The following is a 27,912-nucleotide window of genomic DNA, read 5'->3' as shown; positions in this document are numbered from 1 at the left end:
GGGGAGTGTTTGCGTGACCCCTCCTTGAGGGGAAAAGAGCATCAAATACCCCCGCTGCTTAAAACATACACTACTAGTCTCATTATGGCACTGTTCACGCGGGTGATGGGTGGAGATATTGCTTGAAACTGCCAAACCACTCGAGTGAATCTAATATTGTTTGGCTAAGTAAGGCTTAGTCTATTCAACATATCATAAACCCAGAGAAAAAAAAGACACCCTTCTATCTAGTCCAGAGAATATCAAAGGAGTAATGTTTACTTGAGTGCTTTGTCTATGCCCATATTACCAGCAGGAGTATAAGAGCAGCTTTGAGACCACCTCCTTCTTTTGCATGGCGAGAACATAACTGGCAATCACCTGGTCTACTCTGTCAACATCTTGCGGCAATTGCTTGCTCTGTGGAGATAATAATAAAGATTGGATTCTCTGGCTCTACACAGGCAGCTAGAGAAAAAAATGGATTTGTGGAATGAAAATATGAAACACATGACAAAGTAATAAATCAAAACATATTTACGTGTGTGAAAAATGCTTTTACTGACACTGCTCATTGCTGCAAAAATAACTGGTAGAAAGCTCCAGGCTTTTGCCCCATTCGCACAGAGAACCAGCACATTTCTGTAGTTATTAAACCGTCAAGGTTGTGCCAAAAGGCATATTCAAATGGATGCTGACTTCAAAACGCTGTCCAGGATCCAAGGGATGAAATCAGGGTCTGGTGAAGCATGCCAATAATCTGTCAGGCTGTGATGCCAATCTCCTGCTTGCCTCACCTGGCTGCCTCTTTACCATAATATAATTACGCCGCCACGAAAAAAAGTGTGTGTGAGAGAGGGCATAGAAAAGCACAGGAGAAGTGACAGACGAGAAGGAGACAGAGAGAGAGAGAGAATGAGAGACAAAGAGAAAGAGAGAGACAAAAACAGAAAGAGAGAGGGCAAATTCCCTTCATCCCGCAGTCATTTCAAAGCAATCAAAAGTGGGGGGAAAAGCTCTGGGCCCCACGTCCTCTTTATCAGAGGTTTGTTTCCATCAAAGAGGGGGCATCTGCAGAGTCATCAAAGCCCCCAGTGTGCAAGAATAGACCTGGAAAATTGAAAGGCATATCAATAAACGGGTAAACACAGATAATGGAGAAATGTCACAGACTATAGTGGAGAGAAGGAGAGAGAGAGAGCAGGAAAGATAGAGGAAGGAAGAGAGAAAGAGACAGAGAGGAGGAAGAGAAAAGAGAAAAAGAAAGAGAGACTCACGAGGATGAAGCCATCATCCCTCATGTCTGGCATTGGTGGCTGAGGAATGGTGCGTCTCGATGCTTGTTGACAAGGGCGTCATTGGCAAACATTAATGGGATATCGGCGCGGGGGGGTGGGGGGGGGGGGGCGCTGCTGTTTGGAGTGGGGGGTCAGGGGACACGTTGGCTCTAGAAATGAGCTCCTGGAATGCAGTGGTAACGGCAGCATGTGCAAACACAGGAGTAAAGACTACAGCACTGAGGCTGTGGCACCTCCGTTAGCTGGGCAAACAAGACACTGTGGACTGGTCATTGTAGCCTTTCAGTATTGCTGTGCTGATGTCGATATCGATAGGACATACAAATTTAAAAGTGAATGGAGCATTCTTTAAGAAAGTGTGTGCGTGTGTGCATACAGTACGTGCGTGCGTATCTTCCCAAGGAATCATTTAATTTTCTGACGAATAGACTTTTTGGTGTGACTCCTATTGTGATTTGAACTAGAGGAGGGTGTTTCAATTCTTGTCTATTATGTGACCTGACAACTCATCTCGTAGGCCACTTGAAGGGGCACAGAGTATCAAGCAGAATAACTTTCATCAAAACAGCACTTTCAATTCCACCAAGTGGCCTTAAACGCTTCTGCACCTAAACTTGTTTTTCGATTTTCTCTTCAATTCGGCCAGAGTGCCATTCCTAACTGCTCAAATAAAGTGCAAACTCCACACTTGTGAGTGGTGCTAGACTGATGAGTGTGTGTGTCTGTATGTGTGTGTGTGTCTGTATGTGTGTGTGTGTGTGTGTGTGTGTGTGTGTGTGTGTGTGTGTGTGTGTGCGTGTGCGAGCGTACGTGCATGCACATGTCTGTGTGTGTGTGTGTGTGTGTGTGTGTGTGTATCTGTGTGTGGATGTGTGCGCATGTCTGTGTCTGTGTGTGTGTATCTGTGTGTGCATGTGTGCGAGCGTACATGCATGCACATGTCTGTGTGTGTGTGTGTGTGTGTGTGTGTGTGTGTGTGTGTGTGTGTGTATTGCGCAATGCGAGCATGTCTGTCTGTCTGTCTGTCTGTGTGTGTGTGTGTGTGTGTGTGTGTGTGTGTGTGTGTGTATCTGTGTGTGCATGTGTGGGTGCGCATGTCTGTGTGTGTGTGTGTGTGCTCATGTGTGTGCACATGCATGCACATGTGATTGAGAGAGCTCCTACACTGCAGTTGTAAATTTGCTGTATTATTATTCTCTCCGTTTGTTTCTCCGCTTCAGGCTACAAGCACTAAACAATCCAGTTAAAGAAGGAACATTTGACTTCTTTAAAGGGCATTTTTGCCCAAAGACTTGAATCTCTGCATAAATCCACTACAATTTAACATGATTGTCTCTCAGAAAACAAGCACTGCTAGACAAAAGAGTGGAATTGAACAAACTCATACAAAAACAACTTTCCTTCACCAAGACTAAGCCCAACCACATAATTAATATCCACATAATCTTTTTATGGCTCGCTGCATGTTTGCATAATGAACTAAGGCAAATGGCTAAACAATCTTTTTTTCCCTGACAACACAGTTCTGCATTGGCGCCTCTTGTTTGTCTAAACACAGTCATACAGTTCTATATTAGAATGCAAGGCCCTGTGTATACAGACACACACATACACACAAGGCTGTTCATACTTAGAAATCAAATTGCATACATCATTCGGCAGCTGTTTTGTATTGGGTCGTTTACTGTGAAGCACCATTAGAATAATAAGTCTGACACTACGTGTGATCCTGTGTGTGTGTGTGTGTGTGTGTGTGTGTGTGTGTGTGTGTGTGTGTGTGTGTGTGTGTGTTTGCCAGAGAGTGAAAAAAAGAAATCCTTGTTATTCTCATAATGATCAAAGCAATTATTAAAAAACTGACCCAAAAACGTCTCGGTAGGGGGAAAAAAAACACTGCAAACACTGTTGGTACTGATGTTGATTCATCTACATGTACACACAAGCACAAACATATGCCACACACACACAGACATGCACACGCAGACACAGACAGACACAGACACACACACACACACTAACGCCACTTAGCTGACACTGCTCCTTCTTTAGATTGTGTAAGTGTACCATTTTGACCCAGTCCCACTGACCTACATTGAAAAATAAAGGGGGCGATACATACCCTACCATTTCATAGCACGCAGCAACCTGCTCAGCTCTTGGCATATAGTTTTTCAGCTAAAGGTCATATAAGCGCAGATCTTCACGCTGAGCCACCACCTTCCCAGCATGCTTTGCGTTGTCTAAAAGACGGCATGAGTGAAAACGTATGCAAAAAAGGTCCTGTCTGTTGTGATCAGGAAATGGGGAGGGAAACTACTTTATCATCAGACAGTCACCCCAATCCCCTAACACCCCCACCCACCCATCAGCGCACCCCCCCCCTTCTTCCTTTCACAGCTGATATAATTGACTGCCATTTCAAAAAGTCAATCTAATTGCTTCTTGCGTTATTGTGTTAATAGTCCTGACGGCGTTTGAAAAGGCGAACTGTCCCTCCCCAGGAGGACGGCGCGCGCCCACAGACGATTAATTCGCCTCCCCGCGATAATTAAGCGTCGGGCGGGCAGATAAACTCAGCAATGACTAACGACAAACGCTAAAGTGGGTCAAATCAATTATTTGAACATCAAGAGTAGAGGGACGGGAAGGAAGGAAGGAAGGGAGGGAGGGATGGAGGGAGGGAGGAAGGGAAGGTGGGGAGGAAGGGAACGAGGGAACAGAGGATGGGGGAAATGAGGGACAGGGTAAAAAAAAAAAAAAATGGAGACATAAGACCAGAGGCTCGGTGCTTAACTGCAAGTAAAGTAAGTCTCTAACAGAGAGGGAGCAGGGAGGGCTTATTGGGATGATAAGCATGGATGACTGTTGGAACAGAGAGTCTCTAAGGTCCTTTCAGACCATGATGATGATGATGATGATGATGATGAGGGCAGTGATGAAAAGGGGTTTGAAAAGTAGAAAGTGTAGATGGTAAGGGGGGATGGAGGAGGTGTGGGCTGAGGGGTGGAGGCAGCGCAGGACTAATCTGACACTTGGCGTCGACTCCTGAGCCAGGCGAGAAAAAAGAGCTCCGTCACGGGCGGCTAACTCCGACAGGGGTAATGGCGCCGTCCGCACAATGATTCAATTAAGATTGTGTCTATGGGGAGACTGATGCACAGAGGGGAAGAGCAGCAAGGCGAAGCAGAGAGCGAGGCAGAGCTCCATCATCATCTCGTCTCGTGGAGGAGGAACAAGTGCAGTTCACGACAAAAATGCCACGGTCTGATTTGTACAACGGGGCTACAACACGCGAAAGGTGTTAGCTCGTTTGCGCGGAGGTGGAGAAACCTTTGTTCTCACTTTTGGCAGAGCTCTCATGCCTGAAGTGCTACTTACTGTATGATGTGTTGAATAAAAAGGCCAAGCCAGAATTGTATAACTCATTATCACTGGAATGTACAGCACACTACACCGCACACGGGAGTGCCTGGCTGAAGGATTCGCTGAGAATAAGATTAATCAGATTTGGGTGTCAAAATATTTTTGGATCTTTGGGGATCTCTTTGTCTATTTCAATATACACATATTGTATCCAAAGTTACAGTATAAGACAAAAAATATTACAGGACAGACTAGATTACTTATAGTATATCCATATGTTAAGCGTAAAACATGTTTACAACTTGCCACTCAAGTCCGTAGGGTTAACTTATAATGAATTTTTTTCTTGTCAAACTCTGAAAGCAAAACTTGCTCATGGCACATATGCAGCCTGTTTTAGTCGCACGTGGAGTTCAAAGGAGAACTTGAAGCGGACTCAAAGCCAGACGCAGTGCAAATTTATTTGATCAGAGTATTTATGACTTCCTGCGCATTTGATGGAGTCTGACGTGACCAATTTTAATTCGAGGCCGGGCGCTTCTTTAACAGAGGGGGCTTGTGAAGCAAGGGAGGCTACGCACATATTAAGTATTGATGTCTCCATCTGTTTGCCGACGAGGCGAGGCGCCCGGCATGAAACACAAGAGAGGAAGGAGCCGGGTGTCTTTGGAGTGCCCGTCTGCGAGTCGGTAACCCCCCACCACCGCCGCCACCCGTCCATCCAGCTGGCCCCAGCTAGCACCCACTCCCCCTCATCTTTTGCCGAAGTCGATAAGAAAAGCCTTTCATTTCATATCAAAATGAAATGTGCTCCATCCCTGATAGAGAATTAAAAAGCGGGACAGAAGAGGAAGAACAGAGAGAGAGAGAGAGAGAGAGAGAGAGAGAGAGAGAGAGAGAGAGCGAGGGGAGGAAAAAGAAGAAGAAATCACTGTCACTGCATTCCATTAGCAAGTGTAATTTAGACATTTCCTATTTTGGGGGTTTGGGGAGAGAGAAAGAGAAAGAGGGAGAGAGAAAGAGCGAGAGAGTGTGCGAGCGAGAGACTGAGTGACGGAGAGAGTGAGACGAGACGAGATGAGAGGGCACCACGGTGACTATCTGCGGCCCATTATGGCCCCACCACAGCAAACGCGGGCCTTTAGCTCAGCTGCCGCCACCAGCCAGCACCATCAGTCCGGTGACACGGTTGACTTTTTATCCGGGAAAGGCGGGCCAGTGATGAGTCTCGACGGAGAGGCAGCCAGCTCAGGCCCCACCAGCCCTATTAGCACACCAGCACTGAGTTAGCGAGCGCTAGGGGCAGGTAATGATCTGTAAACACATTTGAGGGAGAAAATGCCATTTAGGTTCCTGCGTGCCGTGGGATGGTGCTACAAGATGGATGGCGGGTATGGATGGAGGCGTAGGCTTTGGTCAGCCTCATCCTTTATGATTAGCCCTTTTGTGGTCATGGCTTGAAGAGTTAAGCCTCTCAGTTGTAATGGAGAACCAAACACAAGTTATTGAACGCGGAAGGGAGGAATCTTGTTACCAAGTTTTTGCTTGTTGGCAAGCTAGACTACCTCTTAAGAGGAGGTTAGGCTATAGTTGCTATGATGACGCACTGACTGTGTCTGCATCCATTTTAAACTCTCAGATTACATCATCTCAAATTGATGGGTATGATTATGATAAATATGATGAAATCTTGTTGCTCTGCATACGAGTTGCAAATACTAATTGAAGTCTTGAGGCATTTGGTGAGACTGTCTGGAGTCTGGTGGTCTGTGACGTGAGAGGTTGTGCTTCAAGGGACCTCATGCAAAAGAATCTTCATATTGTTAAAGAGTTTGACTCTAGCAAAACTGCACTTACAAATAGATAAGAATAGGTCACCTTAATGGCTCTATTTTTCAAGAACGGTACCATTCATCAAGGTTAAGGTTTAAAGTCCCTGTGAGGATAAACACTGAAAGAATGTGTTTTTACTGTGGAACAAGTGTAGAATTAAAAAGGTGGTTTGCATTTTGGCAAGAAGATAAATTGCACAGCAAAGGCAGGATACTCGAAAATGGTATTTCCCTTGCCATTTCTTTTGAAGCGATTCTGTTCGATAACTAGACACCTTCTACTTCCACTTGACGCCTCCTGTTCTTCCATTTAAATTCACAGTTTTATCAAGGTTCATCTCCCTCCAATTAAGAAACATTTGGTCCCCTCCTTAGTCATTAGCTACGCTTGAGCAGAATGACACAGACCACTAACTTTCTATGGCTTCTTGAGAGGACTTAATTGAAAGCCCAAAATTCAAATGAGTAACCATTAAAATTTGGTCCACAGTAAGGGAACCACATGCAATGTCAGAGATAAACTTTTCCCTTAGTGTTTTGTCTTCCACATAAAAGGCAGGATCGCTAGGTGAGCACTCTTAGTGAAGAGGTTTTTAAAATAGATAGCATTGCTAATGTGCCTTGGTACCATTTCATCGTCAAGTCCTAATGACAGCACTGGCCTTCCAGTTGGACTGCAAGGTTATCAAAAAGTGCAGCGAGAAATGTGTTTCCAAGCAATTTAACACAAAATATTTCATTCCCCCCCGAGGCCCATTACAGCTGATCTACATTACAATAAGCTGCAAGTAAGGCCTCAAACTTCTCATCAATGTGCAAAGATATTGCCCACAGAGGCTTGGTATTAAGGCCACATGATTGCTGTCTGGACTGCAGGGAAACGCTGCAGTCTGTCATTGTATTCATAACACACATTGGGATGAAACACGGTGATCTCATTTAAAAAGCACATATTTATTCAAGAGTTAACAGACAGATTACTAACAGAGCAAAGAAATTGTTGCTGTGTGGCTTTTCTTTATGTAAGGCGGTCATCATAATTGAACCATCTAGTCAGAATAGAGCGTTTTGTTTGATTTCTCTTACAATTAGTGTTGACCGTTTTGTTAGTATTAAATTTAGATGCCGCACGAAAGGCTTTGGTTTAATCCTATATTAAATGAAGCAAAGATGAGCAACATCATCATAAATGTAACATCAACCTAAAAAACAAGTCATTTTCTATTCACATGGAAAATGTCCCCATACCCCATTTGCGGGCAGGGACTTAGCAGGCCTGTTAAACCCTTACTGAGCCAGGGTCTGCTCAAGATTACTTCCTGTTAAGAGTCTGCACCCCGCCACAGTGACCACTGTTGAGGCATGAGAGGCTCAGAGTAGCTATTTTGTGTATGCACCGCAAATTGAAGAGGAAGCATGGACTCCTACAGTGTTAGGTGCCAGGTTAAACCTCTGGAACTCATACAGAGCCCCAAATCTTTGCACTGGTCTAAACTAGTGCTGCGTCAAGTCTTTTGGAGGGTCATGCTTAGCTTCATTAGCCTAGCCATGTAGGATACACTGCCATCTGTTGGGTTTACACCCACAACTGGCGATGCAAGCAAGGAAGGAGGCTGCTCACTCACTTCTCAAGGTTGCAAAAAGGACGTCCTGCTGTAAGGAATTAAGGATGTATTCTCCACACGGTAGATGCATGTAAACATACATAAACACATCATATATCCCTTGCATATCTAATTTAATCAGGTGGGCACCAAATTAGAATTCCAACGGAACTGCTATTAGACATGAACTCACTGCTGACAAAGTGTTTACATAATTACTGATTGGGATGAGGGTGCCTTCAATCATTGTTCGTCCTCCAAGAGTCATCTCGCACAAGCAGTCCTGCTGAAGCGCAGCATTACCATAATCCTCTGTGTGAGAAACACAACATGTCAATGTAAGAAGTGTGCGTGTGTGCGTGTGTGCGTGCGTGCGTGCGTGCGTGCGTGCGTGCGTGTATCTTTTTGTTCAGGAACAAAGAGAATAAATGTTTTTGTTCAGGAACAGAAGCCAAGCAATGGCTTTTCTTGAATGGCGTGGTGTTGTAATGATGACCACGTGGCAGCGACTCTGGCGCTCCGGCTCCCTCGGCGACTGAGATAGGTCGAGCTGAGGGGAGTGTTTGGCTGGTGTCAACAGCTGTGGTGAATTTATGCCGCATGTCATATTCATGAGTCTGAAGGAACAAAGGAGGCGAAAAACAAAACCGTCCGAACACATCGCTCCGTTTCTTCTCTGACAAGGATGAGGACTCCTTCTCATCTTGATTAACTAAATACACTCATCCTTTTTTTCCCTCTCTCACTCATTCTCTCTCTCTCTCTCTCTCTCATAGGCACAACAATCATGCAATCTCAAAAGGGACGTGCTGCTTGGATCTTGGCAGCATAGCAGGTCAAAGGGTCACGCGAACCAAAATAAAATATGCATGAAACAAGTTCAAGGAAATCTACACTTGCTATTAATTAGTAAAGGTCATTTGATGGTGGATAAAGGAAGTGGTCGGTAATATGGAGCGGAGGGAGTGTAGCGTTAGGATACAGATTTAGCCTTGTGATTTATATAATCATCTTTTTACATAACCTAGATAAGAACAAAAGTTTTCTGCAAACTCAAGCATTTAGCAAAGAAAATAGTTCACATTAACGCCATGAAAAACTGGGATGTTGGTGACACAAACCATTCTCCCATAAAAAAACATTTTAAATGGCAAGACAGTAATGAGTTATCCTATAAGGGATTTCTGATCTTCACTAGTCCAGGGATTAATCAGCAGTTGAAAGCTTCCGCAGTTTCTTCAAAACAAACTGGGATATATTACAGGAAGCCATTTCATCACGCAGACAGAACATTTCTTTTACAACGGGAAATCTTCTCTAATCCACGTCCTAACACTTTCTATCAAACTCTGGAGCGAAGCCATGCAAGTGAAACGCTTAATTAAAAATCTAATTCAACACATCGAACCATGACTTTGTTTATTTTAGAAGAGACCTTAATTTAAAGCAACGCAAAACCATTTTGTCAAAGTCAAAAGCTTCAGGATGCCATATAAATACCACATACGTTGCAGCCTTGTTAGTGGGCCAATGTGAAATAGTGATCTAATATTGCAGCCCCTTAAAACTAGATGTAGCAAAACTCATTAGATAGATGAACGACTGACACTTCTCCCTTATGAATCCAATTAGGGTACACTGTGTGGACCAAAAACAGCCAAACGTTCCTCCAACTGCAATCACAGCTTGAGTCTCTGAAATACAATGATGTGAACAGCAACTTAGGGTTTGTGTCGAGTGCTTGAAGCCCTCAGCCATAGTTCTTCTTTAGTTCCTCTCTCATCGCCCAATTGTGGCAGTGAACTCGGCTCACGTTCCGTTGAAGACATACCGAGAGGATGAAGGCACAGAGGGGAATGGAAAAAAGACAGAGAAACCAGCCGAGATGTTCAATATGCCCCCCCACCACCCGACCCAACAATCAATAGTGGGCGCTCAACAGGGTGCTGGAATAACCCTGGCATCCATCCACTTAGGCGTTCAGACATCCCTATGGAGTGATGGAGGGTGGGCAGCTCCCGCGGTGCGAGCAGAGTGTCCTCATGCAAGTTCACGAAATTAAAAGAGGCTCAAGATCAGATATGGCCCTCCGGCGGTAGGCAACTTTTATTAAGCTTTAACTCACAATCACACACACACACACACACACACACACACACACACACACACACACACATACACACGAGATGAAAGCCATGTGTGTTTATAGACCTCTGCAATATTGCCATCCCACAACAAATGAACAAGCTTAACACCGCAGATTTAGTCACGGATAAATAAACAAGCATTAGGAAAAGCGATAAGGGTTGGGGGCACTGTCATGAGCATTATCTCGAGCTTTAAGTAACAGAGCAGCCGGCGGCTTAGGGAGATCAGCATCGACAGGCCTTGCCCTACGGCCGCCTCTCTGGCTCTGCGCAGTCCAGCTGATTTAGTAATTGGGCCGCGTCACGCCTTGATCATGCCCGTCATCGCTGCTGGACGGATCAGAGCACCCGCTGCTGCACGCAAGCCAAGCACCTGTGAAGTTGATAAGGCACGTGCAGCGGGTAGGACCACTGGCAGGAGATTTTTCTACTTTGTTTCATCATCTTCTCTTTTGAGGACATGCCACTGTGTGTGTGTGTGTGTGCATCTCTAAATGTGTCTCTGTGTGTGTGTGTGTGTGTGTGTGTGTGTGTGTGTGTGTGTGTGAGGAGAGAGAGAGAGAGAGTGAGAAGGACGGGGATTTGGATCTCCTTTGATTAGCGCAGAGGCCAGCGTGCAGGGGCCCCCGTTGTGATGCCCGGCCACATGTGGAGCGTTTTCCCAAGGTGCTTTGCTGCAGCACGGCAGGCGCAAGCCGAGGCTTAATCTGAGTGCCTTCAGGTGACGGCAGGTAGCAAGCACGTACAGCTGTTACCTTGATTGTTCTCGCTCTACCTCCCCTCTCCACTCCCAACTCCCTGCCCCACTGTTCTTAGTGTGTGTAGGCCTTTTCCTCACTCTCACTCAACACCGCTTCATCCAGTGGGAGGAGGCAAGGGTATAACTTTGAAAACATGCAAGCACACATCAACCAGAGCTGATCGCTTGTCTTACTCTCTAACCTGGGGCCAGATGCTCCTTTGAAGCAAACAATGTAGTGTTTGTGTACTGGCTTCAAACTCATTATGATACTACACTTAATAATACGAAGAATGGAGTATCTGACATTGGCGATGTTAGACATACTGGGTAGCCCCCTTAGTGCTAAATTGGTACCCAGGGTGTTGAAAACTGACAACAAGGGGAATTCCTATATCATGATACTTCGAATATCTAATTTCACTGAACTTTTAAACACAATCACTAAACCAACCCCACACACCAACTCTGCGCTGGTTGTCTTGCCATCATCAATAACAATCCTAACCCTAAACCCCCACCCAATCATAAATCAGCCTTGACATTGGCCATAACGGTGGGCCGACATAATCCCCTTTATTTCTGTGGCCTCCTGGCTCCTCTTCATTAGAGCGCCTCTGCAGGTGCCCACAGACTAAGGAGACTGGAGGCGTAATAACAGGTGGTGAAACCACCTCGCGGCTTCTTACATCAGCGCCAAGGCAGCGCGGCACAGGTGGCTCTGGGGCTGTCGCCTAGCAAAGCTTTATGCTTTTTGAAAATCACACGCAAATCCAAGCCACGTCACCATCACTCATCCTGGGGGGTTTGTAAGAGCCCACACTTGAAGTGTATTATTAGGATGAGCAGGGGGAAGAAACACACTGGCTCTTAAAATGTTTCACACTATGTGGTTGGGAGCTTTTTCTATCAAGCTTGACATTCTGGGGTCGTGCACACCGTAAACAACAAGGCCTGAAGAGAGAGTTTGCTGGATGCGCGTGAAGACAAGAGTCCCTGATGGTCTTGGGAGCATGTGGAGAAGGCAGGCCCTCGAAATGACAGCCTAGATGAGAAAGGTGCCAGCGGGCAATGATGGACCGACCACCTTCATTAGCTCCCACACCTCTGCCTCCTCACCAAACAGGTACGTCCCCCCCGCTGTGTCCACCTGCCCACCCGTCCGTCCTCACGCAGCGGTCCGGGGCAGTGACTGACGGCGTCTCGGCCAGGACGCCAGGGGAGGGATATGAAGGGGCCGCTGTTTAACCCGCAGGGCTTGATTAAAATGTTCATTAACACCGCTCGTTAACAGGTGAGCTGACGGCCGGCGCCCCCCCGATCCTGGCCGTCTGGCCTTTTTCCGAGGCTTCGTGCCACCTCCACACACACACACACACACACACACACACACACACACACACACACACACACACACACACACACACACACACACACACACACACACACACACACACACACGCGGCTGTTTAATAAAGGTCCTGCCGGTGTCACCAACAGTGGGGGAGTGTTCCCAAATTCCAAAATGGAAACATAATAACCGAATTTGCCCAGACGTTATTGACCGTATGTGCGCGGGCAGTCAAGTCCATTCCGCCTGCTAGAAGAGCTGGCAAAAACAAGATGGCTGCCTCTAACCGTGCCCAGAGGTGACAGGTAAATATGATCTAATTCACAATGAATTTGCGATGTGATATTATTACCGGTCTCCCACAACCCCAACTCTCCCCAGCCCTGATGAAAAATGCTCCTCACTGACTCATTAAGTAGAACTGTCAGCGGAGAGGCGAAAGCCCATTGCGTGTTTATTCATACTTAACTTTCAGTGTAATCTATTTCCCCCGCTCCGCGATTCATTCACCCTGTCCGTGGGATTTATAAATGGACACACTACATCATGTAGAGCCGGAGGAATGCCGCAGTGAATCCATCACAGGTCAAAATGCTGGGGGGGGGGATCTCATTTGGAAGGTGCAGGGCCAGAGATGAGCTAGCCAACAAAAACACTCATCTACGCGCGGAGAGACGGGGTGTGGATGCTTTGGCGGGTGCATTAACCGTCTCCGCAAACGCGGAGGGGCCAATCTGGAAGAAGAATCCCCAAGCGCTTTGTCTCCCACTGACCCAAATCCCTCAGAGGAGAGAGACGGGAGCGGGAGACGTGGGAGACATGGGAGCCGACGGCAGAGCCAGGGGCTCGGCTGCAGTGCCCCCAAATCGACGGAGCGGTTAGCCCGTCCTTGTCGGTCCATCTGACCCCTTGTTTTCTGGCTGCTTAATCATCACGGGAGATTATTTGAGATGTGGGTGTGTGTGTGTGGAAGGGGGCACGGCCGACCGTCGGTGCGGAGGCTTAGCAATGCAAACGAAGCAAAGCGGCAAAGCAGAAGAGTCTTTTAATGACACTTAACTGCGCTACTCAGAACGCAGACAGGGCCTCAAATCAGCCTCAGATCAGCCTCAGATCAGCCTCAGATCAGCCTCAGATCAGCCTCAGATCAGCCTCAGATCAGCCTCAGATCAGCACAATTCTTCTGAGAAGTTGAGCATTGTAACAAAAAAATGATATAATACATGTGTGCCTTCAAAAGGTGGCATTGCAATCAGCAAGCTCTTCGACAGGACTTGAGGGAAGGAGGAAGGGGCAGTGGTGTGTGTGTGTGTGTGTGTGTGTGTGTGTGTGTGTGTGTGTGTGTGTGTGTGTGTGTGTGAGAGAGAGTGGGGAGGATTGTGTTTGCTTCTGCGTCAATTTTTACATGCTTCCCTTCATCTACACAATCTTCAGCTGCGAGTCGACATCAAAGCGGTGAATAGTAAGGCAGCCCTGTTAGCAACCAGGATGGGCTGGAGATGGAATGGGTGGTGTGAGGGGACTAGAGAGGAAGAGAGAGAGAGGAAGAGAGAGAGAGAGAGAGAGGGGGAGAGGGAGGGGGGGGGCAGAAGAAAAAAAAACCTTTTCTGTTCACATGCAAAGGCTTCCATCTTCCCGTCCTTTGGCAGAATAGAAAACAGGCAGCACGGAGCAGCAAATGAGGCAAATTGGGAGAGCCGCTCCGAGAGAGGGCAGCCGGTTCTTCACTGCCCACCCCCAGTGCTGGGCAATATTCATGGCAGCTTTATGAGCCACTTAAACTGTGTGTTGGCAAGATTCTGGCCATGTGATGCACATAATGATCAAAGGGGTTCAGATCCAGTTTATTATGTTATACCAAGATGCTGAAAGAATGGGATTTTTTTTAAAAGCTAATTTTAGGAACTGCCATAGTATAAAGAACACACTACCATATGCATAAAATCTGAGTGAAAAAACTTACTTCTACATGGAATCAAAGAACTCTGTCATCTAGTAGACGAGTTCAAAAACAACAAGATGAACCACTGTCCGTGTTAACTGGGTATGAATCTATGGATATAAACTATTAGTTAAAAACAGTGTTTTTGAGAATCTGTGCATTATCACAAAACATAGTATTGCAACATTTTAAGTGTATGAAAATGTTCTTACAACCTATAAACCACTACAATTAAGACTATTCTCTCTCTCCCTCTCCTTTTACCTTTATGTGTGTGTGTGTGTGTGTGTGTGTGTGTGTGTGTGTGTGTGTGTGTGTGTGTGTGGAGGCGGGATCCCCAGTGTGTTCTAAGGAGGACCTTGACTGATTCTGAGACTGGCCTTGTGATGAAAGGACAATCCAGGTAGTCTAGCCCACTGAGACGTGCTGAAATGCAGGGAGGGGCGCGCAGACACACACAGATCAGTTTTATGAAATGTGCTTGGCTAGATGCACGTCTCACCACAGGGGATCATGAAGGGGCATCCTGAGAGAGCCTATGAGGAAGCAAGTCCCCAGTGCACCACATGGTTCACAATAGCCACATTTCCGCTATCAGCGGTCAGCGTGAGCTGGGGCTATCCACGTGTCAGCTGGGGCCAACAGCCCCAGGCTTTAAGCCGGGGGAAAATAAATCGATTTGCATTTCCACTATTAGGCCGTTGGCTCTGCAGTGTTGCCCTAAAATGCTCCCAAAATACACCATGTAGGTGAAAACCTATCCTCTGTTGCAGCCAGGCGGTGGTGAAATGGCTTCTTTGGTATGCCGGTCACCTCCCTTACTCTGATGGGGCACTTTGAATGCACACAAAGAGAATGGCTGAACAGTGAATTCAAAAGGGGCCTGGCATATCATGATTACAATTTTAAAATGAGGGAGGGGAGAGAAGAAGGCATTTCAAAGAAAGGCCAGAACGGCTGCCGAGAGAAAGACATTCGCCAGGCCCTCAGCTGGCAGATACTTGCAGAGTGTTGTGCTGTCACAAGATACAAATGCCCCCGTGGACGTACATTCATGAAAAAGAACATTTTTTAATCGAGATTTAAGGTGATTATTCTTGTCGCCCTCTTTTTCCTCTGCGCCGGAGGCGTCAGCCAGGACGGACCCCTCAGGGGGACTGGCACGGCCGTGGTGCTGATAACTACCTTTTTTCTATCCCTCCTAATGTAATTAGCGCTTATTCTCTGGCTGAAATCTGCCATGTTAACTTTGTTTGCCTTTGATAGAAACCGCCTTATCTGAATACCCTTTGCCCAGCATGCTGCCATCCTCGGGCGAGCTAACTTTTATTAAAAAGCACCAAGGAGAGGCTAACGAGTGAGCGAGTACAGCCCCGAACAGGGGGGGCTAATGAATCATTTCCAGGCCGAATTCGGCTGGCAGAAGGTGAAACAATCAAGTATGGATCCGCACCAGGGAAAAACAAGCCATGTTGTAGCTCAAATCTACTGGACATCAGTGACCAGAGAGACTCACAGCTCAGACCGCTAGCATGCTACGGCAACGCTACAGTGTCTCGACAGTGGACTCAAATGGTGGGTGTCTTACCGTCGTTGCCTTGGTTACCCTCCCTCTTCAGCATTTGGACCGCCCCCACATACTTCTTCAGCTGGACCTTGAGGACCTCGTTCTCCCTGCAAGACAACGAAGAAGAGGCGGACTCTAGTCAAGACCAGGGGCAGGCGAGAGGCAGAGCTATCAGAAACACAGTCAGGAAACGGTCGAGAACACTTTTTACAAAAACAACAACTTGAGGAATATGCAACTTTGCAACAGACAAATCCCTTCTGTTGTGGTTCAGTCATTAGATATGCAAACTAGACCACATTCTGATTTTTTACATTGAGCTGATTAAATTAAAAGGGAAGAAATTTTGTATGCTAAGGAGAATTAAGAAATACTGTAAAACTCAGAAAACTTCATCCTCAACATTTTTCAATTCTAAAGGCAGTCTTTATATATTCAGACTATTTAAAATGTGGGTACAATCACTTCCTTGGGGTGATTACAAAAACAAGTTAAAACTAAAAAAAATAAGTTGCTCTGACAGATCATGACTAATATATGAAGTCCCAACATTATGAACAAACCAGAAAACTCACTGCATCATAAAATGGACCTCACTACAGTAGAAACTGGACTTTTGTGTTTAGTTGCCGTAGCAACGAATGACCACTAGAACAGGGCAGGCAAAGTCTTAAAATGGCTGCTTGAGTTGTTCTGCAGTGTATGTAGGAAAATAACCTCTTTTCAGAGATATCAGGTGTCATTGCCATGCATCGTATAGAGCTGCATGTCAACATATACAGACTTTAGAGATATCCAAAGCAGATTTACTTATATTTAGACAAACTGAGGTAACTCAGAATCCGGTATTACCCCATTGGATCGATCACTGCCACCGGTGACAGTTCCTAATGCGACTTCCTGCTATGCAATAACTACGTGCTTCCTTGAGTAATAAACGACCACAGGTACAGCACATTCTCAGGCTCTGAAGGTGTGACGCAAATGCATAAAGTCCTCCTGCAGAACTCAATTTAGCTGGAGACAGGGGCACTCCGGAGACACATAAAGAGCCAGCACTGGCTTTGCTAGCGAAGCCTAACAGGCCCTCTCTGCAGCATAAAAACAAATTCAATTCAAGGCTTTGTTTCCCCCTTTTCCTTTCTTGCCCTGTCTCGCTCCCTCCCACACACAAACACACAAACACATAGATAACGTTTTTATCACTGCTTATTGAGACAAGAGACTGGAGGGGAATGTGCATTCATGCATGTCTGTGTCTGTATGTGTGCAAGTGTGTGTAAGTGTGTGTGTGTGTGTGTGTGTGTGTGTGTGTGTGTGTGTCTGAGCACACAAGCTCACAGAAGTGTGTGCCTGATTATGGCTGCTTGGGTGAGGGAAGGTACCGGAACAAGAGAAAGGAAAATCTATCAACATTGAGCCGCAATGCCACCTTGGTGAAAAAGCGTTACCATCTTCATTCGCGCCCGAGAGCTTTTGTACCCTGCTTATCACCTTCATGTTCCTCCAGAGCACAATGGATGAGCATGGAGCACTTCCTACAGCTTCTGGAACTTTCTCAAAGGCCGATCCTCCATCATCCTCCTTAGCCCCGGCGCTGGGCACAATCCCACCCAGATTTAATTAAAGCTAATAAATGCCCGATCTTAGGGCGGCGAGATGGTGGAGGAGGCTCAGCAGCTCAGCTCTAAACTCTCATCACTAACCACTCATTTTGTCCCTTCTGGGCACCCTTAGTGTTCACTTTAGGCTGCATTACTCAGGTTTTTTTTTTCTCCTTTTATCCCCTCAGAATTAGCATCCCACACAAGGATAGGGCTGAGGGTGTCGGACATAAACATCTCTCTGAAGGCGCGGAGGGTTAAGATGTCAGCTGTGAGGTAAACAGCCCTGAAGCGAGGACCTCTTCCCACTAATGAGTGCCAACACAGGCAGGCAGCAGCCTCAGTTGTGCACCATGAACCCGCAGTTGTTCTCTTTTTTACCCTTCACCTTCACGACTACCTTTTGTGGGGTAATTAGATACATTTCACTCAGCGATTTCCCTGACGTGGAAAGCCCTGGAATGACAATGCCGGGATCATGGAGGGTTGTGTTTTCGCTTAATCAAAAGAGCGGAAGCCCAGTTTTCTGGTTCACGTTCACAGGGGTCTTCGGCTAAAAGGGCTCGTCATGTTCTGCCTTGAACATAAAATACTGAATCGAAAAGTGTCACGGGTCTCAGGATGCTACTGTGCAACTCTCACTCCCGCTCAGACACACACACAGAAGAATATTTTTACACATCAATCCACAAAACAAACTAGGTGGGCAGCAAGTGAGTAATCAGAATCAAAAAGTCATTCGGCCGTGATTTTGATTTATGCTGTGCGTCTTTTCACCATACTTTTCTCACCAAAGAGCTGTTCAGTTGACGTCTGCCTTGATTCATTTTTTCCTGCGTGCATATGAGGTGGAACTGATTTGATTGGCCAGCATCAATTTCAATCAAATCAAGCCCATGTACACTCCATCTGTTCTCCATTTCCACCACTCATGCCACCACCTTGCCCAAACCGCATCACGTCACTATTTATGGGCAAAGATTTTCTGTTTCAAAAAAAGAAGTGTACAAGGTTAGATTCTGCTCACTCTCACTAGTGAAGGAGCAATCACAGACGTACTCCGGAGTGCACCACCTCAGGCATGGCACAGCAGTCACAACATTCCCTCTGCTGAAAAGCACTATAGACAAATGGATTCCATAACCGTAAGCCCATTAGTGGAATTGGATGACGGCGAACGTATCAAACGAGAATTGCATGACTCCCTCCTTCTCCTTCAATTCCCCTGGAATCAGAGAGGCCAGAGAGAGCTGGGACAGAATGACAAGATGGCGGGGCGACGAGATGAGGCACGTCTTACGGACGCCTCAACCACGGCCTTCTGGGAAGCCTGGGAATGCTAACACAACACCAGCTCAGCTAACCGCAAGCTAGGGGTGTCATAAGGCTTGGGTGGGGAAGGTGACTGGAACTGTGTGTGCGTGTGCAAATTAGACACATGTCCCGGTGGCCTGGGGCACATTCGGCAGCATGCAGAGAGTGCTGGGAGCCATGTGCTGGTCTAATGAGTATGCATGACACCCGGGTTGCCAGAGCATGGAGGATCCCCCTCTGGTCCGCCTCAGGGCAGAGCAGCCGGTTAAAATGTCAAGCATGCAGCATAATGGAGGGCCAGCCATCGCAAAGAGGGACCCCCACCGTTAAATTACGTGAATGTGAAGCATCAGCAATACTGCACTGCGTCGCCTTTGCTGACCGGGACTGGGGTCAAATGTGTGCCGGCGCAGGCAACATGTGAGGTCATAGTTGTAAAAGCAACTAAAAAGAAAGCCATGGTGGCCCAAGCCATGCAAGCACAAGAACAGAGAAACTCTATTCACTTGCTTGTTTACATGGAATTCATTTATTTGTTTATTTTGAAAAAAGCTTGCCCACTTTGACTGCTGTGACACTGTTGGCCCAGAGAGCTCCCAGAGAGTCTCCACACATCTCAATTTATGGTGGAGGGGTTGACAGTTGGTTGTTCTCCCTTTTCGCTTGCTGCCTCTGGCATTACAAGATCTACTAAATCAGCACGTTTGCCAAAGCTAAACTGATGCAACCACCAAGACCAATATGGCCCAGGCAGCTGACAGTCAGTGTGGTCCCTCACTAACCGTCCTTCCTTTGGCCTGCTGCCGCAGCTAAAGATGACCCTCTTTCTCTAGGCTCTCCTGTGCCTCGGCCGTCTGGTCCTCTCAACAGGTAGCCCACCACGCTGGGCTTAATGAATCTGCTCATTCCCACACACACACACACACACACACACACACACACACACACACACACTTACACACACACACACACTTACACACACACACACACTTACACACACACACACACACACACACACACACACACACACACAAGCAAGGGCACGCTGTGGGAAGAATGCTGTACAACAAATCAGATATGCCAAGGACAGGGTGAGTAGAGACAGCACAATTGCATATTCTTAACCTGCACATACATGTTCTCATGCTTCTTTAAGCTACACAGTGTGCCACATCAATTTTACCAGCTTCAAGAGAAATCCATTTGAAATAACTAGTACAAAGCCACTTGTTTGTAAAAGAACATGCAAGTGTCTATTCCAATTTGGCTGAAAGAATAATTCATGAAAAGGAATCCAAACATCTCATGAATTTCAATCTTCCCTGGAAATGCAAAAAAAAATATAGCCAAGCTCAGAAGGGGAAGTATTTGCGAAAGCCAAATAGGGGAAATATTTTAATGTGTAACACTACCATTCTTAATAGCTTGGTAGTATCACTGAGACCACACCATAGTAATATAACTGTACTGTAAGTGGTACATAATAGGACCATTGCATGGTGATCTGATGAACATAAAGCTTGCAACATAAATCACCATGTACGTCCAGATTTATACTGTGTCAGTGTGTGTGTGTGTGTATGTATATATACTGTATGTGTCTGCGTGTACCTGAGTGTATGTAAAGTATATAACTGTGAGAGTGTGTATGTTTGTGTGCATGCATCTTGGGTGCAACGGTTCGAGTTGCTCCAGGAGAAGGGCTTCCTCTGGGGCGCCGTGTGGGAAAGGAGTGGTCCCCGGGGACCACAAGCTTCTATTCTCTCCTCGCTTCGCTCATTTTGTTGCCCAAGTGTGCTTTCTTGGCGAACAATGAGTTACTTTTCTTACTCTCACGAGGAAGGGAGGAATGTTGTTGTCATGGACACTCTTCTACAAGATGAACTTGCCCACCCTCCGGATAGGAAAAAGACACAAACCGATTTACACAGACTACTGGAAAAGGACCTGAAGCGCTAAAATGCCACATCATGTCCCTTTTGGATTACCCGAGAGAGAGGGCCGAAATACCACAGGGCTTACACATATCCAAGTTCCCCTCTTTCAACATTGAGGACGCCACTTTCAAAACTAAATGGGAATCCATCTTGAATAAATGTTGTATGGATTTAATGTTGCTCCTGATCGAGGATGGCAAAGCACAAAGGGCTACTCTACAAACCAAGATTGATACCAAGATTGATACCAATATTGATCCTTTGATACCAAACTCAAGATTAACCTATGCAAATTGGATGCTACTATTAGGAAGCTACTATTAGGAAGTTCAAGCGGGACGTTGAGGACTACGAGCAGGGTTGGGTTTACCACTGGAATAAACCTGTGGAACCAAGGGATGACACACCCGACATGTTTCCTTTAATCTTACAAGCAGTGAGGAAGAGAGGTTTTCCTATCCCTCTACCAAACAGGATTTTTCGGAGGGCAAGTGGCCGTCTCTCTCTCCACCGGGCATACAATGCGAAAGCACAGGACACACCAGGGGGAGGAGACGCGCATCGCCAGCCCACGCGGAACAGAGATGGACTACGGAAGAAGGCACGGATTCGCTATCCACAGTAATTAACCTCTCTGATTTTGAATTAAGCAAAGAGCAAAGTCTCAGTTTTGCCTAAGGGCCTATCCTCACAATGTGCCTACATTTGACACTTTGACACTACAGTGGATTTATTTAGCTTTTACCGTAGCCTAGAGTACATCTTAAAGCACGGTACTCTCAGAATGCAGGCCGGATTCAGTGTTCCTCAAGTGCAACCACACATGATGACACTAATGACCTGCCCACTAACTTTAAACAAAAATCCTGGTTTTCCCCTATCGTATCCAACCTGGCGCTCATCCATTTTTCTAAGAAATTTGAGGTTAACCGTTTCATGAAGACTGACTCTATAACGTTTAGATCAAATTTATCAAAGAAGGAGCGCATTGCCCTCAATAAACTTTCTAATCATTGAAACATCATTATTTGACATCAAAAGGGTGGCATTATCCGTCCAGGGTGGCATTATCCGACAAGGGTGGCACTGTAGTGGTGCTCTCCAGGGACAAACACGTCAAGGAAGCTCCCCATCAGTTAAACACTAAATACTATGAAAGACTGTTCACTAACCCTTTGCCAGATAGGAAAAAGGAATTAGATGTGTTTTGCAAGGGGCACTCGATGAGGGCTGCGTAACATCTAACGAATTGGGACTCTTAACCGTAGAGCATCCAGTAATTGCAGCCTTTTATTTACTCCCTAGAGTGCGTAAAGAACATAAAGATCATATCAGGCAATGGTGCACTCACAAAACTGGTATCCAAACACATTGATTTCTTCATCAAACCTTTAGTGAGGGAACTCCCATCATTTATAGAAGACACCATTGATATGTTTAGGGGCAGCCGTGGCCTACTGGTTAGCGCTTCGGACTTGTAACCGGAGGGTTGCCGGTTCGAACCCCGACCAGTAGGAACGGCTGAAGTGCCCTTGAGCAAGGCACCTAACCCCTCATTGCTCCCCGAGCGCCGCTGTTGTTGCAGGCAGCTCACTGCGCCGGGATTAGTGCATACTGGGTTATCCACAACAATGTGTTTGTATTTATGGATGAGATATATGTACAACAAATTGGTGTACCTTGGGGTTGTGTTTTTCTCCTAGTTATGCTTGTTTATATTTGGGCTTGTGGGAGAAAGATTACATACTAAAGTCATGCAATACTTTCTATGAGTGTATTACGTGGTATGGATGATACATTGATGATATATTGATGATTTTTGATGGTTCTGAAGCTAAACTGTTGGATTTCCATAAGTATGTCAATGCCATTAATCTTAATATAAGACTGTCAATAGATTACTCACAGAATAGTATCATTTTTTTAGACTTGACAATTTTGTGCTTGAATGGGCAGCTACATACTACCTTATTTAGAAAGAGTACCTCCTGCAATAAATGAATGCTATGGGGTATCCTGGTCTAAATGAAGATATTGATTTTACTTGGCTTTTTTACTTGTTTTTTGTAAATGTCTTAGATGGAAATGATGTGTCTTCATATTTTACTATATACTTTGATTTATTTTCTTGTTATGGGACCAGTTAAGTTATGGCGTTTATTCTATGGGGAGGGCACCATGGTGTGATGTGTACCTTTAGAATCATGTATTGCGGTCACGTGACCTCATGTCACTATATAGGTGAGGCCTATGCCCTCAGTTGTGAATAGTAAGGCCTGATGACCTCTGAGTTAGGTCGAAACATGTTGGCTTTTTAATATGAAGCAGCCAGTTGCAATAAAGGTTTTTTTTTTAATGATCCGTATCCCTTCCTCACTGTCACCGTATTTGAAGTGCCTGGATTGATATCTTTCTTATAAGCATCTATTTCTTATCAGCCTAGTGGGGTTTCATACCCACCAAGTATAAAATCCCCCGGTATTCTGGTGTCCCAGGAATCGTCAAACAAATGCTGTGGTGTTCATAATGAAAACGACATTTTGCCAGAGCAGGGCAGCCATTCTCTGCAATGTCTGAAACTTATGGGGAAGTGTTCATCACATAAGCTTCCGCATTTAAATTGATGTTGATTTTAACCAATTTTGAAAGGTCTAATTCTAGTAGTAGAGTAAAACCACATTTGCGTCATCACTGTCAAACAGGATAATCCTAACTTCAAGAGACTGGAATGCACTACATGGCCAAACCTATCTACTTATTCATCTGTTTATGTAGCCAGCTTGGCACAAGCTTTTTGTGAGGATATTCAATATCTTCAAAGAAAATATCCACCATTACATTGCTGTCTTGAAAGTGGTTTGTTGTTTGTTGATATTTTTTCTTCACACAGATTCATTTCTGTGTCTCTTCAGGCGCTTCATATATTTACTTCATCTCTCTTTTTTCCTCTTCTGTCTAAACTCTTTCTGTTCCCTCCTCCTGATTCCCCTCCAGTAGTCCACTGGTGTGAGTGCACAAACACCATGCTGTTTTTCCAGCCCAAACCTGTCCTCTGTCAAGAGCTGCATGCTGGTCATCACAATGAATCTCTATGTGCGTGTGCGTGTGCGTGTGCGTGTGCGTGTGCGTGTCTTGTCTGTAAGAGTTAATGAATATATGTCTGTTTGTGCAAGTTAGTGTGTGCAAGTTAGTGTGTGTGTGTGTGTGTGTGTGTGTTTGGGCAAGTTAGTGTACAGTATATGCATACATGAGTGAATGTGCAAGCAAGTTTAATACTTTCATGTGTGGAGAAGTCTATACACTTGTTTGTGATGTTATGTGTGTGTGTGTGTGTGTGTGGTGTGTAAGTGTGTGTGTGTAAGTGTGTGTGTGTAAGTGTGTGTGTGTAAGTGTGTGTGTGTGTGTGTGTGTGTGTAAGTGTGTGTGTGTGTGTAAGTGTGTGTGTGTGTGTGTGTGTGTAAGTGTGTGTGTGGTGTGTGTCCTATGCACCCACAATCAAGCACAGCTCAATCAATGAGGACCAGCGGTGAGCTGCACTCCAGACTCCCCCAGTGAAAGCTCACCGACGGCTCCCACACCCTCCCACACCCCCTCCCACACCCCCTCCCGCGCCTTATTTTTAGCCACTATTGACTGCAGCAGGGCTGAGCGGAGGTGATGCTCTATGGTGCAAAAGTAAATAAATGGACACAGTGGACAGACCTGACGCAATAGTCTGAGTATTTCAAGATCAAGTTGCCCCCCCCCCAACTCTTTTGTTGAACACACACAAAAACACCACATTGGCAGGTGAAATGAGGTTGTGAGGAAAGTGTTTGTGTGTCTTCTCAGACTTGGAAATGTACAGAGTACTATTTTTGGTTAATGGTAACACTAACAATACAGAAATTCCATCTGTAAATGTCACATTTTCAAAGAACAGCATTCATTTTCAACATTCTGAAGAGTGCTTGTAGACCACATCCATAACAATTTTAAAAAATTGCCCTGCATGAAAGTACATTTATGGACTGAATTTTAAAACAAACAAACACACACAGAGACAATTTCTTCCTACAATGCAATGCAGTACAGTCATGTGGCTGCCTACTGGCTCTGAACTATGATACCAATCACTAGTCACAGAGATATTTCAAACATTGAGGGAAGGGCTATTCATTTTTACAACAACAATGAAACAGAATCAAATTATGTTGTCCGTTCTGCCAAATGTTGTGTGCATCAACAGATTCAAAGCATCCAAAGACCAAGTGGCTGTTCTAGCCACTTGGCTAGAAAATATAATTTCCTGAGATAAAGCTACACTTTGATTGTCTTCCTTTTGAAGAGGCGTTATGAATTGTTTTGTCTAAAATGACAAGCTACCTAGCAAACAGAATAAGACATGCCTAGCTTCCTGTGTGTGTGTGTGTGTGTGTGTGTGTGTGTGTGTGTGTGTGTGTGTGTGTGTGTGTGTGTGTGTGTGTGTGTGTGTGTGTGTGTGCATGCGTGCGTGCGTGCGTGCTTACCTGCCCAAGGCCTGCACTTTGGCTGCGTGTCTCTCCTCGAGCTCGGCCAGTTTGTTCTTCAGGGTGTCAACCTCCTGTCTGAGACCAGCAGAGTGCTCCATCTCCCCATCCAACAGACTGAGCTTAACCTGCAACCAACCCCCCCCCCCCACCCCACACACACACACACACACACACACACAATGTGAGTTCAACAATCAATACCACATTTCCTATTTGTTACATTTTCACACTGCAATAGCATGGGCACCTAGGCCTACACTGCACAAACAATTACATGTGGTGCAGATTGGGGTTATCTGATACAGTCTTTCCTATTTCAATAAAAGTATAATGAATGAATCACTCTCATCGCTCATTAATTTTGCTGTTGCCTTTTAAAGCCTACCACTTAAGACCGAATCAACATCTAGAGATGTCATTAAAATAACATTATGTCTTTAATCATGTTAAAGGATGACAAACACAACACAAATCCAGTTGAGAGCTTCTGACTGTCTCTCTCACAGACTACTCCAGAGGCCACACACACACACACACACACACACACACACACACACACTCACGTGTTCTGTTCGGAGAGCTCATCCTTCCGGTTCATCATGGCCACTATGGCTTGCCGTAACTCAACTGCGGGAACAGGGTGAGGAGAACAAAGGCTTAAATCAGCAGGAAAGAAATCAAATAAAAGCCTGACAAATTGGGAGGCAAAAGTTGCTCAAAGAGCCGTTAGTCTCAGTAACGTCTGGAGATTTAGTGGCCTATAAAAAAAAGCACCACTTCTCCCGTGATTATGGAGATCAGTCGAGGGAACAGACATTTTTATTTCTGATGTACCTTAACAAGACAAGAGACAAAATACTATTTCATGTGCTAAAGCGCTCATGGACATTCATCTTGTTTTAGTGGATCTTAAAAAAATTGGACAAATGTAGCCCAACTTCTAAATATATGTTTTCAGGGTGTGCCTGTTGCATTGATGGGCATATTCATATGGGCCTGTATACAACTATGTGTGCATGCATATGCATGTGCATTTGTGTGTGTGTAGGTATATGTGTGTAAGTGTGTGTGTGTGGTGTGTGTCTGTCGTGTGTATGTGTGTATCTGTGTGTGCAGAGATTAGAAACGGTTCAAAGAACGAAAACTGGAAACAAACTACATTTTTGGACGAACGCAACCGAAAACAGGAACAAAACCAACTTTACTTGTTCCGCAGTGAAAACGCTATATTCAATTTTAGATAACCGGTTAATGACAGTAGGTTGTATCAGCGATTTCAGGCCCAAACATAAATGATCACATTTATCTAATCTTTCCTAACGATCCGCTAGCTGTCTGCCCCATAAGCAGGCCGTCAAGAAAACATTTCTCTGTAGGCACCCTAGGCTCCGAGATCTGTACACAAAATCAACTGCTACCAACAAGGGTTGGCAACCCACTCAAAAGCAAAATAAAATGTTTCAACCAATAACCGACGAGATGCGCGTTTAGGAGTTTTAATTGCACGGGAGGGAGTAGCGAACTAGCTCTCGGTTTTGTTTGTTCATCAGAAGTGACGTATCCCCGCTATCGCTGCAACCTTTAACCTTTCATTGAATATCATTCAAAAAATGTTGTCAAAAAAGTGTTTTTCACAGTTAGCCTTGAAATCTAATGTGCTTTGCAGATTTAAGGCTGTTGGGCAAAAAAAGCCTAGTATTGTGCCACCGGCCATAAATCAATTTGTAAAGGCAATGTCATATTTAAAGGAACGCTATTAATCGTTCTTCTATAACGTTCTAACTGGCTACCATTTAGAGGAGAGGCCTTGAAACACCAGAACGGGAACGAAAAAATTATGTTTTTGCTCAAATCAAACCAAAATGAAAATAATTCTGTTTTCAGTCCCTGGTTGTGTGTGTCTGTTGTGTGCGTGTAGGTGTACGTGTGTTGTGTGTGTACGTGTATGTGTGTGTGTGTATGTGTGTGTGAGTAGGTACGTGTATGTGTGTGTGTGTGTGTGTGTGTGAGTAGGTGTGTGTGTATAGGTGTGTGTGTGTGTGTGTGTGTAACAGAGAGAAACAAGTGACCATGGAAGGTTGGATTTGTCAGAGCATGTGCATCTGTGTTCATGATATTTTTCCCCGATGCAATACAGTGGAGCAGTGCTTGTCTTTGTGTGTCTGTGTGTGTGTGTGTGTGTGTGTGTGTGTGTCCATAATGCAGTCATGTACTTGTCAAACATCCTGGTCTGCCTCTTCTGTAACTCCACACTAATCCAGAAGCACTTAAATATGACCCTCTACACTCATGACAAAAGAAAGACCACAAACACCCACCCAAGATATTTTGGCCATCTTGCATCAAGACACACCAATCCGCGCCGTCCCCCTCTCTTCCCCCCTCCCCAAAACACCATACGAACCCACCCCGAAAATATCCTTGACCTTTCCTGGAACCAGCTGCCACCTGGTGAGACAGGCCATTACCTCAATCTACAGCCTTAAGAGCCGTCAATTACTGGAGGAGTGGCGAAGTGTGGCCAGATATAATCTACCATGCCAGGCCAAGTGTGTCGGCAATGACATTTCCAGTGGTGAGAGTTCATGCTGACTTGGACTCAACTGGAAGCAGCAGGTCTGATTGGCATCTGTTGAGTTTTTCCACACCTTTTTAAATTTCGAGGAGGAGGGATGAAGAGTGGAGGTGTGTGTGTGTGGGGGGGGGGGTGGGCTTTTACAGATT

At 45.5% G+C, this 27,912-nt stretch overlaps 1 protein-coding gene across 1 annotated transcript in view; it reads right to left on the bottom strand.

Moving 5' to 3' along the window:
- The window catches only part of snx29 (sorting nexin 29), a 102,699-nt gene that overhangs the window by 57,723 nt on the left and 17,064 nt on the right, over window positions 1–27,912 (bottom strand). The window contains 3 exon segments of the mRNA XM_048233737.1: window positions 15,844–15,929; window positions 25,186–25,302; window positions 25,740–25,815. Of these exon segments, the coding sequence (XP_048089694.1) occupies window positions 15,844–15,929; window positions 25,186–25,302; window positions 25,740–25,815 (279 nt within the window).

The sequence above is a fragment of the Alosa alosa genome, chromosome 22, assembly GCF_017589495.1.
Source record: "Alosa alosa isolate M-15738 ecotype Scorff River chromosome 22, AALO_Geno_1.1, whole genome shotgun sequence".
Lineage (NCBI taxonomy): Eukaryota > Metazoa > Chordata > Actinopteri > Clupeiformes > Clupeidae > Alosa > Alosa alosa.
This window is presented reverse-complemented; position numbering and strand designations above follow the sequence as displayed.